This window comes from Labrus bergylta, chromosome 8, assembly GCF_963930695.1.
Source record: "Labrus bergylta chromosome 8, fLabBer1.1, whole genome shotgun sequence".
NCBI classification, from domain to species: domain Eukaryota; kingdom Metazoa; phylum Chordata; class Actinopteri; order Labriformes; family Labridae; genus Labrus; species Labrus bergylta.
Genome location: NC_089202.1, coordinates 18,316,159 through 18,336,806, shown reverse-complemented (window position 1 = coordinate 18,336,806; position 20,648 = coordinate 18,316,159). Strand labels below are relative to the sequence as shown.

Sequence of the window (20,648 nt, the reverse complement as noted above, 5' to 3'; positions counted from 1 at the left end):
GATACAGTCCATATTTTTATGAGTTCTTAATTATCCAATGCTTCATCGTTTTACCAAGTTTCATGAATAAGACATGATTAGATTTGTGTTAACCTGCTGACAAACAGACAAATGGTACCAGAAGCACAAGTCTTTATGGGAGGTGAAAATGTACTTCCTGTAGCCCCTTTGCACATTGCAAATCTGCAACAGCAACATTATGTCTTTGAACTTAAACACTGCATACACAACACTGTTAAATTGATGTCCCTTTGTTTGGTTTCACAATGCATTACAGCGTTGCGAAAGAACAAGAGGGGACATTTAAACAAACCCTAGGAGCTTCATGTACACACTTAGACATACACAAACACACAGCTCAGTTCAGCCCTTCCGGCTCCAACATTACACAATTACAATGTCTTCCACCTGTTACATTCACACCATTGATTGATTGACAATATTAAGTAGTATGCTTTTTCTAGGACAGTAAAGGGATGATCCTCCTTTTTCCTCCTTGCTGGTAAACACTCACTAAATATGCAAGAGCAGTCGTACATGTTACAGGCTGTTTATCCTCTGCAGGATGGGACACATAAAAAAAACATATTGGAAAAAAAGCAAGAGTATACCCTCTTCTTCGTGCCCCACTACACCACTGATAAGGGATACATTACACATTCAAGACGAGATATGACAGGGGGTGTAATTATCACGGCTTGAACTGGCAATATGTAAGCATCATGTGTAATATACTGTATTCAAGAAAATTTCAAATCTTCCTGTAAAACAAATGAAGAACATTTGAACTAAGAATATTAGATATCTAAGTAAGCGTACTTTGGGTTTCCTGAGGACTCATTCACACTATAGTGAAATCACCACTGAGTGCTTTCATCGGATTTGTATGGGGATCTGAAAGGGGATCTGAAAGGGGGACAAACACCAGTAATAAAACACATAATAAAGAGTTTCTGTATTTCTAAAGGACAATGTGAAAGTCGAACATTAAAGAGCACTGATAAGTAGCAGTATTGTCATCAATAGTTCACCAGGGTTTGACTTATTTGGCTTTCAAACTCTCTCTTGCTGCACTCTCTTAATTTAAATTATAATGTGCAGAAAAATATGTCTCTATTGGTCAACTTGGGTCACATCTATCGCTCATTAAATTTTCATAAGGCAAGCTAATTGGTGACATAATGTCACTTTATGTCAATGCAATCACAGCATTTTTAACACTGACTCCCTTTGAAATTTAAAATTCAGAACAACACATTTGAGGCAGACTTTTCCCATGAAGTTTTTTCTTTGTATTTACTGAAGTTGTATAAGAAAAGAGAAAGCCCATGTTCCTAAGAAAACTGACACTAATCCTTTAGCATTTATAGCACTAAGTCTACAAATTTGTATAGCTAAGTTGGTTGAAGCATGCTGTAGTGAAGAGGTGGACGTTCTCATTGGCTTGTTGCTGACTGTCAACTATACTCTCTCCCCAACAGTGGCGATTCTAAAGACTTTTGGGGGCCCCACGCAAGACATATTTGGGCGGCCATACAACCTGCATTTATCACCATTATGTCTGCCATTGTCCTGACGCTTACTCTGTTTCCTCTTTCTTCATGTTACATTTTCCTTGGTTGACTTTCATTGAAAAACTTTGGTTTTCACAACAATAATGCATGCAACGCTTGGAAAGGCAATGAGAGTGAGTGATGTCAGGTGGGGCCCCCTTAGGGGGGTTTCCTACTGTCGTTGCAAAATTTGCACATTTTGGGCGGCTGCAGTGGTTTCAAGATTGTGAGCCCTCAGGGGCCCCTTACTGGTCTGGGGCCCCAAGCAGTTGCCTGCCTTGCCTGTTGACAAGCAGCACCTTTGCTCCCCAAAATATTTGTTGTCTCTCTTTAGCCGTCCAATCAAATAAATGCAAAATCACCCCGAAAAAAAATATTTTAAAAACAATACCATTGCAGTACATGCTCTCTAAATTAAGGTCACAATATTCAGCATTTACTAGTTACTTCTTAGCATTAGAAGTTACTTATCTCATTCATAAACACGCATATGCTGCCGACCAAGCACAGGAAGCAATTCGGGGGGTTGAGTGTCTTGCCCAAGGACACATTGGACATATTGCTGCAAGAGCAGGGGATCAAACCCTTCCAGTTGAGAGACAACAGACTCTACCAATTGAGCCACAGCCAACCCTATAATAGCACTTATAATTGCCTTACTCTACTTGACCTAGTCTACAGCTAATAGCTACTTAACTAAGAGTTTTCCTTCAATACCCTCCTAATTACTGCTTATTGATAGTAAGTTAGGAAGTTGTTTTACATGAATTATTCTCTTAATATGCTTTTGTTTACTTCTACCTTATAAGGGCCAAACTAAGCAAAGCATATTAAGATCATAATTCACGTACAACAACTTTCTTACTTACTATCAATAATTAATTAGAAGGGTCTTATTGGCAAACTCTTAGCTAATGACCTATTAGCTGTAGAATATGGTCATATAGAGTAAGGTACTAATAAATGCTTTATAATGACTAATAACTAGCTAGCATGCTACTAATTAGCATGCTTTTAAGCAACCACACCTAAGTTAGTTTTTTTTAACTTCAAATTAAATCCAAATCTTAAATCTTATCTGATTTGCACCTCTGTAGAGGAGAACTTGTGGAGTTCTAGTTTCAGAACTTGCTTACTCGTGCACTGTGGTTTCTGTCCGCACACAGACAAGGCCTATTTCTTTGCCAAGACACTGACATCTGTAGTTTTTTTTTTACCCCACGAACATTGTCTGAGCTGAAGAATGACCTGTTAATGAACCATCACCTCTAACCATAGAGTGCAGCAACCCAAAACAACAAGCTGACACCATCACATTTTAAAACATAGCTGGCTTCAGACCTGAGAACGCCTGAGAAATAATTTCACCTCTCAGGCTTGGAGCAGGGGGAACAGCAGCAGCATGGAAAATCTGTCTCGACTGGTTCTGCTTCTTTTGTTTGCTGGCCAAGCACCAGGTCAGTCTGAAATAGAGTCAGTGAGTTTAAAACATGTGTTGGCTTTGTTTAAACTGTCAACCAAAGTTCTCTGTTCGATTTTTCCCTTCCATTTTTTTCAATTTCAATTTTAAAAACTTGAGTCTTATATTCTTTGCAGTTATATAACTTTTTTAAAACATATATTTATACATAATAACTCCTTACAATTTACCATGTTTAAAAAAAATCTATGTTAATGCTCTGAGAAACAGCATTAAGAGACATTCTACTTAACAAATGGTTGAAATAGTGCAAAGATAACTCTCTTCTGCGCCTACTTTATTGAATAAAAGTAGATGTAAAGATGCAACCTACATAGTACATTGACAGAATCATTTTTTGTGTTCAGAATTCCTCTTTGTCATCTGCAATCCAATTGCAAGCGACTGAGTGTTTTGCTTATCTTATCTGCAGTATTTCATCATCATCACACTTAATAATCACTTCATCACACTTAGCTAGACGAGCAGTCGCTCCAATCAAACAATCATTCCAAAGCTTTTGAAATCTTTTGTGTCGTACGTGTCTGCATTACAAAGAAAGAGTCTTTATGAAGTGCATTTGTTGCTTGGAGAAGTTTATCACATAGTGAGCCATTCGATAAAGATACGATTCATTGCAAAAATTATTCTAAATTGATTTCCAATTTTCCGCTTCTGGTTTGTTTGAGTTTTCCGTCTCATCGTCTCTGTCTGGGAATCCTCGCTTTGGGCTGTCATGCAGGCATACTAAATGCACTTTTAAAGTATTTGTAGTCGACCCGCAGGACCTGCTCTGCACTTTTAAAAGTTCCTTGTATGACACATTGCATTAATGGCTCTGTCTTTAGCCCTGACAGCGACCCCGGAGGGACTGGGGGTAAGACAGAATCCTCCCTCTCTCAGTGTGATGCGCGGTGAAACGGCAAAACTGTTCTGTCATTTCAAAGTTGAATCCCTCAAGTATGGGGTTCAGTGGTTCAAAATGAAGCCGGGGAAGCAGCTCATCGCAAAGTCATCCAGGCACATCGTGGTGGAGGAGGATCAAACCTCCTCTCTGGAGATCTCTGAGGTAGCACTGGAGGATTCTGGGTGGTATTACTGCGAGGTGAACGTTCTGCAGAAGGACCCAGCGATGGGCAACGGCACCAGGCTGCTCGTCTTGGGTGAGAAACAAATTGCTTGAATCAGAAATTCATTAGGGTTTGCCCTGCTTGCGCGATGTTTCAATGCTGGTAATTAAATCTCATTTGTATCTTCTGTGCTCCATAGCCACAGCGTTTAGTTTGAGTCCACTCGATACAAGCTGCTGGTGTACACCATGCATCACCATGAAAGAAAAGGAGGGCCCAACTCGATCCATAAAAATTCAAGACATGTGAAATTCCCTCCGAGTTCATCTTTTTGCCTGAGCAGTTTCATGACAGATCTAGAAATAATCACCCCGGCACCATGCGCAGTGCCTTGTATCGATCTTGCCTAGGGAATTGAAACTGGCCAGAAAACAAGGCAGGGAGGGATGGCCAAATTATTATGTGGAGATCCTTCATGCGAAAGAAAAGCGTCCCTTTGATTCTCTCCAAATGCAAAGTTGCTTCCACTAAATGAGAATTGATATTCAATGTTTAAAATCCATTTTAACTCTTGAGGGCTTTAATAATCAAAGTACAACATTGAATTGCTTTTTCGGAGTGTTGTGGGTAAAACCTGGAGAGATACAACTACAATAGTGATCACTGGGACATTTTTAAATGACACCAGAAATGTAAGTCTGTCCTGTAGGACCTGGATGGTCTGGATGCCTGGTATAAGACTAGCAGGTCTGTTATGAATTTTGGCCTGAGACCATTTAGTGCTTTATATACTAGAAGTAATATTCTAAAATATATCCATCGACTCCCAGGAAGCCAGTGTAGAGACCTGAGGACTGGTGTTATGTGTCTTGGTGTTGGTGCAGGACTCTGGCTGAAGCGTTCTGGATGAGCTGCAGTTGTCTGAAGGATTTTTAGTTAAATCTGTAAAAACATTTTCACTTTAATTTTCTGAATTGTTGTCTTTTAACAAAATATTTTTTTCCTGCCAGGACCACCTTCTGCTCCCAAAATTTACCTCCAGGTCCCGCCAGACCCTCTGACTGGTAAGTGGGCTCTCATCTGTCTCACTGGGGGATTCCACCCCAGCGTGCTCACCCTCACCTGGACCTACCAGAGCACAGCAGCCACTATCGATCACCTGTCAGTCACCAACTGCACCCTCCCTGCCACGAGCACTCAGAGAAACATTTCTGAAGGAGCCCTGCTGTCTGTGTGGTTGGTGAACTCCATGCCTCCGAGCCAGCCAAAGTGTTTCCAAGTGATGGACAACCACAGCCAGGAAGTTTTCCTCTTCAGTGTATTTTTCCTCCCAATGAAACACTCTTTGGCCACAGGCATCACCTTCACGTGTGGGGTGCACGACCACCCTGCTCTGAGCACGGCTCTGACTGCCTCCTTCACCTGGGGTAAATAACTTAAATAACTTCACTTCAAATTAAAAATCTTTTTTTGCAGGATAAATCTGTAAAGCAGGCACCAGAGCTACAGCTTGTAGAATCCTAATTCATGTTATGTCCATTACTTTTAAATATTGAACTGTTTTTTTCTTCAGTCAGTTTGGTGTGACAGATGGCTCCAAATATTATGAAACCCACTGTTTGCTCTGGAGAAGATGCCTGTCAGATGAATGAATCATGACTGTGAAAAATATACAGCATGCCATTTAAATTTGAAGAAGAAAAAACAACTTAAAATAGATCCAACTTTGACCCAGAATCTGAACAGGTTTTAAACTGCTGAGTTTCCTTGTCAGGTTCCTACCATAGATTGTATACTAATTCACATAGACTCTGTGGCATTGCTTATCAGTACATCGATGTCACAGGTTGCTGGAGGAACAAGGAACTGGACCCAGTTGCAGACAGCCTCAACAAAAATGTGATTTATTTGAACAGGCAAACAAAGACCTTACTTTCTTATCAAAGTTTGAATTCCAAAAACAGGGAGAAACACAAAGTCACTAGAGCTCAGAAAAATTCACATGACACCGTAGACAAGGTTTGACATATTACAAGCTGACAACAAGAAGGAAGGAACACTGAGAGTAAATAGACACAGGAGTAATAAGACACAGCTGAGACCAACGACCAAGGTGAAGACAATCAGGGCAATCACAATGGAGGGAAGCTAGACAAAGGGAGGAAGTAAGGCAAGACAAGAAACACCAGGGACAAGAACTACAAAATAAAACAGGAAATACTAAAGAATAAACTAGGATATACATTAAAGTAAAAAAAACAAAAAACAAGAGGGAAACAAGCAACACCAGGGAAGAATGAGACAAAATAAAACAAAAAGGAAATCTAAACTCTGAAAATATACAAAACTAAACAAGAGCAAATCATGACAAGCGACTTTCTTTTTAAAGCATTTAGTTCAGGAAGGTAAAGGAAGGTGAACGTCACGGACGGGATAACTTAACGCTCCAGTAAGGAGTTTTTAATAGGTCATGAAAACAATCTGAAATTAAAACAGATGTCTCTAAATCAGTGGTTCTCAACTCGTCTGGCCTCAGAACATATACCACAAACCCCCCCCCACAAAAACCCTGACCCAAATTTCAGATATTTTTCAACCAATCAGATTTGTTTCATGCTGAATTGCGCAATATTTGCAGGTTGCAGCTTCAGACACTGCAAAACATCTGACGGAAGTAATGAACTGAACTAAATAAACATGTTTAGAATAGCGCTTGACAAACTGTTTGACACAAGGTTTTTTCCAGGCACCTGCTCCGGACCCACTGAACTCCGCTTCGCGACCCACCTTACCTTTGGGTCCCATCCACTCGTTGAGAATCAGAGCTCTAAATGACATTAAATGTCTGTTAATGCTTCTGCAGGGGACATGTCGGACGAGGAGATTAACAGCTTTCTGCCAAAACAGCCTTTTTTATATTTTCTTGTGCGTAAATTCATGATGAGAGAAATGTTTGACGAGCTAACAGAGAGCTAACAAGTGTCTATACAGAGTGTAACTTTAAGCTTTAGATTGCAGTTAGTGAGTTTAGTATTACAGCATATTATCACATTTAAAGTAAACAGAAACAGTTGCTAGCCTCAGCAGAGAATTAACATATTTACAGGAGTCACAAGGCAACATTAGCGATTGTTTTGGTACATTGGACAATCGATCAGCATCTGACAGTCCAATGATTACTTTCTTTTTAGCTGTGCTCATAAAATGTTAACACAGAGAATGTGTTCTCTGTGTCTGTCTGGTGATTGGTGCTGGTTTGTTGCTAACTGAGTAAACCTGATGAAACCTGAAACCTGCTGAAAGATTCTGAAAATCTCTGTAGATCTGAGGGGAAAAGCACAGAATTCTATATAATTCTGTGTTGGTTTATCACTACAGGTGACCTTATTCACACTGCACATAGTAAACTGATGAATTATTGATGTAAAAACACTGACTGGTGCAAGTTTTTATGTACACAGGTTTGTACCGTACTGATGTAGCTCCTGTGGTGATAAACCAAAATATTCTCAGAGCTCTTCTATTCCCCGGAAGTTCTCCAACTTCCATTCACCTAACTTGTTTGTGTAGTGTGGACATACTTTCACTTTAACTTCTGGAACAGCCAGAAACGGTTTCCTCCCACATATCTACAGTTTAAGTAACTTTCTTTCAAATAAAAGTCTGACGGAGCTCAGGGACGGCAGGGCCTCACACGCACAACAAGTCTCCTCATCAGAGTCTGCCCTACTTGACTGTTAATGTGGGTCAGACATCGATCATTCCAAGGCAACAGATTGTCTGCAATGCTGCATACTTGAACAAATTAATGATTTTCCCAATCAATGTTTAAACACCTCTCCTCCCAGGGAGGAGGCAATGTCCATCAACCAAAGCCAGTTCAACCCTCCTGATTTAATCCTGTCGAGCTCAATAAGACGATAAGTCGGTGCTAATCAGTGTTAGCCTTTCTTTCTTTTTTTTTGCTCTACTTTCCAGACGCTTCCCCGAACAAGCTGATTTTACACTTGAATATTCTCAAGATGTGCCTCCTCTCAGCGGTGACAGTTGTGTTTGTAATGGAAGGTGAGTGTGTTAACTTCTCAGCAAGAATTTCAGAAAGTCATTAAAATACAACACTTAATTTATATGATCTTGATCTCCACAGGAGTCAAACATTGCTGCCTGCAGGGAAAATAATGTCAATGCCATGTGAGTACAATATTCTTCTCTGACTTTGGTAAACACAACCTGCACACACACACACACACACACACACACACACACACACACACACACACACACACACACACACACGTGTACACACTCATGCAGGGCTGTTATTATTATTGCCTTATCCTTGTTACCTATCACACATTATTAGTGAAAAGTCAACACTGACGCAACAACCAATTATTGTCTTCCAGGAACTACAGAATGAAAAAGCCGACAAACAAAAAGAAGGACGGGCGGGTGTTCAGTGTGACTCATCTCGGCACCAACCTTTGACAAACAACATCAAAACAAATCTTTAATTTTAGAGCAAATATTGGACATAAGTCTCTCTCCAATAGTTGATATTTTAAAGTTCTTGCCTCTGTGTTTTCCTCAGTGTTCACAGACGTTATACTGTGTTTCCCCTTAAGGCTCATAAACTCCCACGCCATTCATGTTGCAATGGATGTTAATCAATGCAGCCACTAGAGGGCGCCACTCAGTCAAAACTTTGCTGCCGTCCAACTGGCATTCAGTTCCAATCTGATCTGTGCCCAGGCAAGATAACATCATATTATAGTACATAACCAGTCTGTCCTGAAAACCTTCCAACCATTTTCCAAAGTATTCTTATTCCTTGTATTTCGCTGGTCTAGCTTGGGCTGTTGGCTACACTGCTCGACACTGCCCCCAAGATTTCCAGTGGTATTGCAATGTTTGGTCTGCATCCATAAGCCCCAAGAAACACACCAACATACGGACAAAATGAACGAGAACAAGCAGAAGGCTAATGGAAAGACAACCTACGCTGTAGAAAAAATAAAGCCAATGCTGAAGTGCAAAAGACTGCAGTTCCTTGAGTGTCCACTTGAAGCTGACTCAAAAAGACCCAGAAGTCCAATACACACCCCATATTAAAATGTACATTTTTGTGTTTACAGGCTGGAACAGAAATGTATTTCAGTTTGAATAGTTTTTGTTATTTTCAGCAGACATTGTACGGAAGGTGAATTTTTTTTTTCAACTCATCCGATTTGATATTATGAAAGAGTGTAATTCATAATAAGGGGCGTGGCTTTTATGACTGATGGGTGTATTGTAGCTGTTTGTCAGGAGGCTTAAGGTCCGCCCTCACTCTTGGCCTGTTACTAGTTTGGCCAAAAGAAAGTTTGAGACAGCATTTCCAATAGGGGGAGTCCTATCAATGAACTTCAAAAGTCTGCCTCAGAAACCAACGGGTGATGTCACTGAGTCTTTGTCCATGTATATACAGTGTATCTGTATCTGTATGCCCAATCAAACCTATAAACGATAAACCAGCCTTAACATGATGCAATGCTCACATCGTTCTTCACACCAAAGCTGTTTATCTCTTTAACTCTTTATCTCCGTTGGTTTGCTGACTATCCTCTTTTTGGGGGGGATTTTCTCATTGTGTCATTGGCTGGTAGTCAGCACATCTTAAGTCGTTCACTCAGGTCTGTGTGTCAAAATGAATGCTCCACGCATGATCCACCTGTCAAACAAGAGACAGTGATCAGCACAACCTCCGCATAGACCTAATCCTCACCAAACAGGATTACAGACGATGCCGCCGCTTGCCTGTGAGATAGCATTGTTTATGTGTGCGTCGCGTGGGGCGAGATCTAGATTCACGTGTTGGAGGAAGTTTATTTTAAATTTTATGGCCGCCCACACATGCCGGCAATGCAAAATACAGTCAGTAATAATGAATAAGATTAAAAATGGTGTACGACCAGACAAGTGATGTCAAAATCCTGCTTTTTTTAACGCAATAAACTCTCTGTTCTCTCACTTATTTTTTTTATTTCTGAACTCCTTTTAAGACTTTCATTATACATACATATAACGCTATGATCTAAATTCATGTATTGCCAAGAATATTTACATGCAGTGTTTATGTTTGTCACTCTCTCTTTCAAAAACAAATTAGTCCTTATCTCTTCTCCTCAGACAAACACACACACACACACACACACACACACACACTCACACAAACGCCATTACCTTGTACCTGTACCAAACAGACTTCTTAGCAATAAGTTAAATAAATGTGTTGTGTGATTTGTTAAAATAAATTGTTCATCTGTGGTTTGTCTTTGTCTTCTGTCATTTCCTCCTCTCACACACTCTCACACACACACACACACACACACACACACACACACACACACACACACACACACACACAATGTATTCCTTTACAAAATAACCAGAGCCGTAAATTATGTAAAATAAATCTTTATGATGTTTCTGTATGAAAATACTTGTACCTTACATAATTAAAACCCCATGCCGTAGCTCTACATAGTCATACATATGACTGCTTGTTGGTATACATATTCATATGTGTATTCAATGATATATGCACAACAATAATCAAATCACATTATTTAAATACTGTTTAAATTATGATCTGCACCAGAAAGGCCACAGCTCTGTATGCAAAATTAAGCACACATATTACAGAAATACAGAAAACTGCATACCAGCTGGATTTGTTTTCATTACAGCTGTTCAGTTCCAGCACACATGACACACTTTTTGCATCCTTTGGACACTTCAGCATCTTTTTTTCTTCCACACAACATCTGACACATAATGAGCTAAGTATATGAACAGAAACATTTCCTGTTAAAGCTGCGGTCTCTGTGTTGCTTAGAGTTGACATCTGAGAATGTTGCAGTATGTTAGATATACTCTTCATTTAAATACGTGACACTTCAAAGTGTCTGTGGCTTCTTTCACAACACTCCTTAGAAATCGCAGAGACCTGCTTCGAGAGGCTGAACATCCCCTATCTGGTTTCCAAATAGGACGCTCATCAGACAAGCTGCACTGTATACATCATGCCAAGTCACTATCTGACATGTACAAACAAACACGTAGCATTAATTTCCTGCTTCCAGGGATAAAGAAATAACAAATTACTGCAAGCAGCTGCTCACAGCTTCCTTTCAGTCAGCTTAGATAGTATTGATCTCTTCTTGTTTGTGTTTCTTATCTTTTGCAGGCTTGTTAATCCCCCCACACACGCCCCCCAGCATGGGACAGGACAAGCACCTGTTAAGGTGACTCTTAACCCCTTTCATCACACTCCCCACGTTTCCCCTCACAGCAGAGGACGAGAGGTAGAAAATAAGAGGGTCTAGACAGGCGTTAAAGGTGCTGCACAGAAGGGCCTGGTCCCTCCATTTTGGACTATCCCAGTATATGAATCCAACAATGTGTGAGACGTTGTAGGGGCCGAAACATAAAGCGAACACCAGCAGCGTTCCCAAAGCCATGCCGATGGCTCTCAGTCGCCTGCGCCTGTCAATGTGATTCAGCTTGGACAGGATTCTGATGAAGTTGATGTAGCAGTAGCTGCTGATCAGGAAAGGGATGCAGAAAAGAACAATGCAGAGCTCAAGTCGCACAGGCAGGAGGATGGCCAGCTGAGCTGATGTGAAGTTCTCATAGCACACCTTGTTTTCCGCAGGGGGAGAGCTGATGTTGGCACTGTGGGTTGAGGTGTCACTCTGAGGGCCGATATAGGGCACGATAAACACGATGCTGAGGTGGAGGATTGTGAAAATCCAGAAAAAGATGCTGGCAGCTGTAGCGTAAACTGGCCGCCGCTTTAGGGAGTGCTGGATGGGAAACGCCACGCCCAGGTAGCGCTCTACGCTGACAGCAGTGAGGAAGAAGGTGCTGTTGTAAATGGTCATGTAGAAGATGAAACCAGAGAGGGGACACAGGATGTACGGCAAATCCCAGACGAAGTTGTTCATCACTTCATGCATCTTGAAGGGCAGGAAGAGGAGGAAGAGGAGGTCGGAGATGGTCAGGTTGAGGAGCAGGATGTCTATGGGTGATGGTTTCTGCCTCACTTTCTTGCAGAAGGTGTAGAAGGCGAGGACGTTTGCGGGGAAGCCCAGCACGAAGGTGATGACGTAGACGGACAGACACAGGCCAGTGTGGCACTGCTGCATGGTGGCCCTCAGTTAACAGTCTTAGTGGGAGACGGAGATGTGTCAAATTATGTCCTCTTCTCTGGTGGAGGGAAGCACGGGGATGTTTGATCTGTCAGGCAGTCAGAGCCGCAGGAGACGGTGGCGTCTTGCTGGGTCAGCGGTCTGGAACAAACCCGGTGAGACAACGTGGTTTTCCTGTCCCCGCGATAAACCAATGCTCATCGCTTCCTCGAGGGTTTTGAGCTCTGCTGATAAGAGAGAATGGAAAGAGATTACCACACCGCGCAGCAGAGAATTTCAACCTACTGTCCCTTTGACACTTGGTTTAAGGTCGGCTGCCATGTGCTTTACAGTAACATAAATATTGGGGGAAAAAAAGGAGGAAAAGATAAAACTCAATTTGCTTTTTCGCTTCATTTTCTACTTTGGCGTTCATTCTGGAGCCAAATTATCTCTTAATGAGGTGACAGTATTTTTTGGACCTGAACAAGAGTTTGTATACAAACCATAACACTGTGTTATTGCTGTCTCGGTGTCGTAAATACAGTATGATGAGGCTTTTATCATTAACTCCCAGCTCCTGTTCTCAGATTAAACACAAACACTGGACACGTTTTGAAATGATGACCCTCGTAAACATAATGACTTAACCACATCGGGGAAATGAGTGTGTCGAAGCTTATGCTGGCACAGTTTCACAACAAGCTTTTTTAACATCAAAACAGTATCTGTATCTTACTCCTGCACTTCGTTTTAAAGGAAATACAAAAACAAAAACCTGAATGAATTAAGGGGAACCAAAAAAACTCAAACACAGAGGCTATCATTTAAGTAATTCAGATACCAAGAAAAGCTAGTTTCTTACCTTTTATGTCACGATCTGCATCACTGAATAGTGGAGGTGTGTGACAGAAGCTCGTCTCTTATAGAGAAAGTAGGAGGAAGTTTTCTTTCTGCCCGCCAGAGGAATGTGACGAAACAAAAGAAGTTTCTCCGATTTAAGGAACTTGAAGACTTCCTCGTTGCCTGCAGAGTTGGTTCGTAGCTTCACAATTTTCATATTTTATTATATCCTAAAAGGACCCCCATTGACAACGGAAAAAAAAGCAGAAGTAATTGTGGCTAAGTCTTTTCCACCACGTGCGTCTTGGCACACCTGAATGTGGTGACTGCTCAACTGTTTTATTTGATGTCCTCTGCTCTGCAGCCCTCAGCTTCTGCCACGTCTCTTCTATTTACATGATAATCTAAACACCAAGCGCAGATAATGGAAATTACTATCCGCAGATACTGCCACAATTTATCACCTGCCGCTCGCAAACCAGGGTTTCCCTGGTAACAACTGGCCTTTTTGCAATATGAGCGATGCAGGCGGCCACTGACAGAAGGTCGTTTAATCATCTTTAGTTATCCATGCCTACTTATCCACAGACACCTCGCTATTATGAGAGTAGAAGAATGAGATGACCTGTTGTCAGAGTAGTCCCTCTCTTCTCAACATGTGCTGAGGGCAGCAGGGCAATGCTTTAAGGTTAGCTAAACACAAGCCAGCTGTTTGGATAGCCATACAATGCACACAATAATAAAAAATCAAATAAAGGATGACATGTGGTTTCATTCAGAGGAGACTCATGTGACTGCCCATTGTGAGGTCACATCTTCAGCACACAGAAAAAAAAAGACCCGGGGATGTGAGAGATCAGAGTCTGTTTTGTATTTATAGTTCTCACATCAGCGGCGCTGTGACGAGTTTGTGTTGAAGTAGTGACATGCAGGTAGTCACGGATAATTTCACAAAGTGAGAGAAGTGAGCTTTTGAAGTTCTAATGACTCAAAAGGTGTAGGAGGACTTTTGAAGTAGTTTAATGTATGTAAATCACTCCGAGGCATTTTTCACCGGAAAGTTTAGTCCTCAAACACTTGATTCTCATGTGAGAGTTTTGGGATATTTTGTTACATTGAGAAAGGTGGAAGAGGACACACATGTTTAGCGTAGTAGAAGTATTAAAGGGAGACATTTTTTTACTGAATATAAAAGAAGGACTGGCTCTACTGTAAAAAAAATTAAGTAGCTCTCAGAAGTAAGTCTGTATGATATGTGGAAAACAAGCAAAGTAAGAAAAAGGTGTTAAATATTGCAACAACCACATGCAGTATGATAAATAAAAAAAGATTTGCTTTTAGCTATATCTAAAAGTATCCATGTCTATGTGCAGTTTTTCATGTTTTAAACATTACATGAGTTTACAACATGTCCCTCCTGAATCAAAAAGAAATCCCAAAATGTTTGTTTTTTTCACCACTAATTCTGCACCAATGTGAGCGAAGCGGAAAGCTGATTCGCTGACTGCATCATCATGGCTAACAGCATGTCCACTGTACTCAGACCCAACAGGTAAAACATTCCCTCGCTTAGTGAGAAGGTCTGAATTTGAATTGCAAATGTTCGTATGGCGATAAGGGTGAAACTGCCCAAGAGTTTCATTGAGCGTCACATTTGGAAGGCTTTCAAACTGAATAATGAACAGTAACTTTTCTTCAGTGATGGGCAAGTTACTGAATTTGCAGTCACAGTTACTACTATTAAAAAGTAACTGAGTTCCTAACTTAGTTACTGCATTATAAAAGTAAGTAGTTACTTGGGAAAGTGACTTTAGTGTTCAATTTCTTTTTGCTTCTATCCTAATATCAATGTTCACTATATTTAGTGTTGCTGGGGTCGTGTGAGAGGAAACAAATGGTAAATGAACAATTAGCCATTTTTAATATGTCGGGTTTTTTTTTTTACCTTGTTTGTTCAAGTCGATATGAAGCATGTCATCAACAACGTACCTTACAATAAGTCTGTACAGATTGTGGAACTAGTGGTGATTTAAAATCAAGTCGTCTGTTTGGATTTAGTGTCTCCTCCTTTGTCTCCAGAGTTAACGTGAGCTGGGTATCCAGTGTTTGCAGCGCCGGGCTCTCTGACAACCAGTTAAGTAATAGTAAATGGTTGTTCAGCTTGGTGCTTTGTGGGATTAGAATAACTAATCTTGGTGGTGGACACAAAGTTTTCCTTCCTGCACACTACAACTACAACTCACCACTACAATCTGGTCGTTTAACTCGAGCAGGGAAAAATGATATTTGTATCTCCGAGACAGAAAGCTCACGCCTGACAGACTCACTGTCGCTCACAGATGTTACATTCACTCAGCGCCTCTTCCCTGCGATCCAATTTACCTCTGTTGTCTGTTTTGTTTTGATTCCTTAACTTTGGTTTCATTGTTGGGTGTTCTGCACTTATATGTGAGCCAAGGACCTTCATTATGTAATACGGTCTCATTTATTCAGGAAGAAAAGCATTATTGTTCAAAAACCACACTGCACAATGATGCAAAACAACAATAGTCGGTATCATTTCCTGTCAAATCAGTCAAAGCTAAACATAAAGCCTGATTTGAAAATGTTCAGGGTTAAAGTAAAGTGGTACATTGTCAGAAAAAATGCTAACTTTAGTTAAACAGAGATAGAACAGTTAGAAGAAAAAAGAAAAGACAGAAACAAAGTATTTGCACTTCTCATCCCTCGTTATGACTTAAATATTTGTTCCCTCTTCCGCGTCAGTAACTTAGTTTCCCCTTTGTTGGAGCCAAAATATGGGTTTATTTAGTGTCATTCTATTGTCTTTGGTTGTGTGTGTGTGGGCCCTCTACTGGGCACTATGTGGAGCCTGAGCTGGTGATGTGTTTGAAAGCCAAGGCTCCAGGTGAGATGGGACAGGTGATTGAATTAATGAGTGCCAGCCTGTCGGGTTTATAACATCTAAACCGGATTTTTTGGTTTAGTTTATCGACGTAGTGGGTCGTTATATCTTCCTTTATTGATAGTAAGACATGTTTAAGATGAATGAATTGAAATATCCAAATCACAACAACAATGGACAGTGTTAATGTCTTCGAGCTGAGCACGCGTCCCAAAATAGAAAATGTTGGAGTTTCAACTATGCACTCATGTCTGAAGTCTTCAAATTTGTGTTTCAAACATAAATTAAGACAACCAGGCTGTATTACGCAAGCTGGTGTGTTCCACTGCGACAGCCAGTTTTACAGAATGACGACAGGGATTTTCTAAGATGCCGTGTGCGGCGTGTTGATATTTCATCACTACGGGACGAATCGCTTCTGTAATCAGCAAAAGACCATTCACCCCTTTGGCAAGAGACAGAGGAGCAAATCTAAAGAGAAAAGTAGACGAGGTCCCTTTTGCACTTTCACATTCCATATTTTACTTTAGCTTATCTTCTAAAATGATATCAGAGGCAGAGTGGGATTTTTCCTGTTAGTCTATTAAGGTTGTCCGCAAAAGGAAAAATCTTTTACATAAAGCTGATTGTGTAATACAGAGCAGTCGAGGCTGTATCATTGAATATTTCCTTGTTCATTAAATAGCTCTGCAAGAAAGAAATATTAGTGTGAAGAGGGAAGAAAGAGGTGTAGCACAACTGTGGCGTGAAAATGAAACAATTCAGCTGAATTTTCTTTAATTATAATTCACAACAATAATATATAGCTGCATTTCCCAACCAGGTTTCAAAAGTGTGTTGTTGTTGTTGTTTTTTTGTTCATATGCATTCAAAATCCACATTATACGTTTGTCAGTTGTATGAGTTATTGAGGCACAAATACAATAAGAAACAAATGGTTAACATCTGAGTTTTGTCTGGTTCAGACATGACAACGACTGGTGAGTTTTTGTCTTGTTGTTTTGGTAAAAATATTTTTTTTTGCTATGAGCTTATCCATGCTTTGCTGAAATCCTCTTACATATTTTTCTTTGATTTAAGTCTATTCTGACTATTGATTTAAATCAAGACAAAGACCCCTGTCTACTGGGTACAAGTCCTGTTTTATTCACCCCATTTAGTCATTCTTATCTGCCCACATTGCAAACTTTGCAGCTCCTTATTTTGGACACCTGACATGCAGAGTATTAAGATGTCTCAGCTTTCTAAACAAATCAATGGTAAGGAATGGCACATCACCAACTCAGCCTAATCTGAGCCAAACATGCTGGCATACTTGGTCAAATTAAATGGCCATTCACCTAGGAGTCCAGTCCTGCTCGAGGTTTCTGCCTGTTAAAGGGTGTAATTTTTCCTGCAGTTTACCAAAAAGACTCAGTCATGGTGGGTCCAGTTGGCTTTTTGCAAATAGGGAGTTATTTCTATTCACAAATTCTACATAAAAATGAAGAATCTGTTCAGTCGGGACCCGATTTTTTTGTATGAGAAGTGTTTTGGTTTTCACTTGTAGTTTGTTTTTGTAGTGCAAGTTGTTCATCAGAATGACGTATGGTAGAAAAGCAGCCTTTAACAAGCGCTATCACGCAACCTGTGATAATGACAGCCCGGCTCCCATTGGTGGTAATCTGAGGAGAATTTATTGATCTTTATAAACAGATATCTGAGGGTAAGTCCCGCTAACAATCCATACTTTATTTAAATTGTTTTAACTATTTTCAACATTATGCTGTTATTTTGGCAAATTTAAGAACCATTTATTGCATGTAAATCACACAAAATAATTGTTTGTTTTTTTCAAGCTCATAAGTAAGCCACAGTGGAGCCTCTGTGCAACTTACTATTTACAGTTAAACTGAGACTCATCAGAAACAGATTAACCAGCGCTCCTCCGTATAATGAAACAAAATGATAAATGGACTTCAGCTTCTAGCACTATTCTAGTCTTCTGACTACTCATAGCGCTTTTACACCTTAGGTCACACCTACACATTCACATATTGATGGCAGGTTTATATGTAAAGTGTCCATCAGAAGTCACTAATACACAGTCATACGTCATCGACAATGGGTTAAGTGTCTTGCCCAAGGACACAACAGACATGTGGCTGCAGGGGATCGATCCCCCAACATTCTGGTTAGGAGACGACTGATTCTACCAACTGAGCCGCCCAATAAACGATGGCGATGATGGGTTTTTTCAGACATAACTGGCAGGGTGAGTTTTGCTATGCCTTTAAACTGAACAAATGCCTCTCAAGTTGATTATCTGACCGTAATCAAAGCAGTGCATGTTAAAAGAAATCTAAGCTGTAGGTCGTTTGATGCGGCTACACTAGAAGGCCTAAAAAGTTCGCCATCGTTCACAGGTTAAAAGAGGCATTTGTATCGTAATCAAATTGTAGTCGATTGGTTCTGACATTGTAGAAGGGTATGGTCAAACTGCTTCATATATCCAGTGTGTAAAGTCTAAAGTCTTACACCACTGGATAAGTACAGACAGGCGGTTTGAAATACACAGCTTGAAAAACTAATCCTGGTTGAAAAATACAGACTTCTCTTACTGACTTTTCGCTGGCATGGAATCCAAATATATATATTTTTTAAGTCTGCAAACATTGGAACTAGCCTATGAAATATTAACCGTACTGTATATTTTATTTCTCCTCATTTTTTCAACAGGATATACACTCCTCAAGGTTGCCAAGGCCCTAAAATTCGCTGAAAACATTACCTTGGTGTTCAAACCTGAGGAAGAGAAATGGTAGACTTTTCCTCGACTGCGAGAGAATCAGCAAAACGACATTTGGTTTGAAAATGTCATTGCTATTATAATCCGAGAAAAGTGAAGAAATAATAAGTCATCAAGGTCCTACTGGGGATGTGAGATCAACAAAACATGTTGGAGGCTTTATAAAGAGAGACCACTGATCACTTCCTGTTTAAAAATGTGTTTTTTTTAAGCACACCCAAAATAATCTCCTCACCTTTCACCAGACTCTTTATCTTCACCATGACACTGAAGGCTTCCTGAACGAAACAAAGCACACATTTAATTACATTATGACATTTGCCCTGGTTGTTTTTGTGCATATACCTGAACAAATTTAAACTAAAACAGATTCTCCTTTCAACAGTGAGCTCAGAAAACACTTATATGTGTTGTTTAAAAGAACCTACTAACATGTGTTTTTTGTCATTTTCATTGAAAGGCTTCTCCTTGAAGTTGTTGTTGCAGTTATAGTAGAAGTAGTTGCATTAGTAGTTGTAGGGCACTGCATGGGGGCATTTATGAGTCATATGGAAACAAATATTGCTGATCCATTCTTCCTGGTGTGTTGTGTTTGCTTATTCACACAGTAAAAACACTGGCACAGGTTGCAGGCAGGTGTAGCACGTACAGTGAAGTCGGATAATTTCTTGAGTTAAAGTAATGGAGAATATTTGCTTTTAAAAATGTTTAAATATTTAAATTACTTTTTTTTTTTAAGTTTCCTATTTTCACAATCCTAGAGTCAAGGACACAAAGGTTTACATTCTGCTTTGTCATGTTTGTTAACTGACTTCAGAGCAAAAGTAGTGAATAATCAGAACATTCATAGAAATGGAGTGGAGTCAAAAGAACAATATATGTCTTTCAAATGTCTTTCAACCCCTAAACATTATACTCAAGTACAGATTCACAAAAATATACTTAAGGACAGTACTTAAGTCAATTGACTTTGTTACTGTCCATGGTTTATGTGTCAGGGGAAAATAGGGGCTTTTTCTAGCCATGTCAAACACACCACAGGAGTGAGGGACAGCATCAGCAGACCCTGAGGTTTTTTTCAACATCTGGGAAACAAAGTCAGATGAATTTGATGCAACAGGAAGACATTTGTGAAAAAGCCCTCAGAATAAGAACAAGCACAAGGCTGAGATGCACAGTGAAGCACAGAGAGAAACCTGCAGAGCAGCAGCCTGTGTGCTGACTGAAGCAGCAGCATAAGAATCATACATTATACAAGAGAGGTGTAGATAGATGAATGATGGGTCGATGTATAAGGCCTCAAATATCAGAAACAGAAACAATACAGGTTTGTCTTCCCATCAAAGCAACATGTATCAACGTTGACTCTTTGTTCTATATTACCTTGTTTTTAAAATGATCTTACTTCACCAAAACAGACGCAGTTTATTGTTCTTACAGATTTTTCCCTCTCAAGTATCCCACAGGATGAATAGAAAAGGGGGCAATAATGTTTAATGGAGCTGCTAACTATTAGAGAATTACATTAGCAGATATTTTTAAGAGTGTTTCCATGTTGCATGGAGTCTCTGAATATTCATCAAAAAGAAGATGGGAGGCAGGGCAGGAAATTGTTCTTGTACTTATAAACTTCTATAAAGAAATACCAAAAATCGAAATCTCACAAACAGGCTGTCTGTCTCTCTGGCCCTCGACCTTGTGCTTTCAGGAAAAGGCCGCTGTGAAGTAGGGTAGTCACAATACCAGATTTTTTTCAACTTTGTTACAATTCTAGTAAAATTCATGTACTGATATCAATATACTTGTTTCCATGGCAACACATATCCAAGTCACAGGCACCCTATATTGTATAATTTCTT

General features: G+C 40.1%; 2 protein-coding genes across 3 annotated transcripts; one reads left to right on the top strand and one right to left on the bottom strand.

Annotated features, from left to right (window-relative positions):
- Nucleotides 1-2,579: 2,579 nt before the first annotated feature.
- On the top strand, nt 2,580-10,388 carry LOC109983696 (uncharacterized). Its single transcript, XM_020633513.3, has 6 exons — nt 2,580-3,010; nt 3,861-4,175; nt 5,093-5,509; nt 8,061-8,147; nt 8,230-8,273; nt 8,489-10,388. Exons 1-5 carry the CDS (start codon nt 2,956-2,958, stop codon nt 8,259-8,261), a joined length of 906 nt encoding a protein of 301 aa, XP_020489169.1. The 5' UTR covers nt 2,580-2,955; the 3' UTR covers nt 8,262-8,273; nt 8,489-10,388.
- Nucleotides 10,389-10,522: 134 nt separating this feature from the next.
- On the bottom strand, nt 10,523-13,781 carry LOC109983694 (free fatty acid receptor 2). 2 transcript variants are annotated; one of them, XM_020633510.3, is made up of 2 exons: nt 13,119-13,781; nt 10,523-12,501 (listed from the first exon to the last, which is right to left on the bottom strand). In XM_020633510.3, the coding sequence occupies exon 2, from the start codon at nt 12,269-12,271 to the stop codon at nt 11,264-11,266; it is 1,008 nt and encodes a 335-aa protein (XP_020489166.1). In that variant the 5' UTR covers nt 12,272-12,501; nt 13,119-13,781; the 3' UTR covers nt 10,523-11,263. The 2 variants fall into 2 exon arrangements, with proteins under 2 accessions (XP_020489166.1, XP_020489167.1); XM_020633511.3 differs by having other exon boundaries at nt 10,523-12,498.
- Nucleotides 13,782-20,648: the final 6,867 nt, after the last annotated feature.

Excerpts from the sequence above, each read along its gene's own strand:
- LOC109983696 (XM_020633513.3), top strand. The coding sequence starts at position 2,956 with ATGGAAAATCTGTCTCGACTGGTTCTGCTTCTTTTGTTTGCTGGCCAA. Across the intron at positions 3,011-3,860 it reads GTTTGCTGGCCAAGCACCAG|CCCTGACAGCGACCCCGGAG; the intron begins GTCAGTCTGAAA and ends CTCTGTCTTTAG. Across the intron at positions 5,510-8,060 it reads GACTGCCTCCTTCACCTGGG|ACGCTTCCCCGAACAAGCTG; the intron begins GTAAATAACTTA and ends TCTACTTTCCAG.
- LOC109983694 (XM_020633510.3), bottom strand. The coding sequence starts at position 12,271 with ATGCAGCAGTGCCACACTGGCCTGTGTCTGTCCGTCTACGTCATCACC.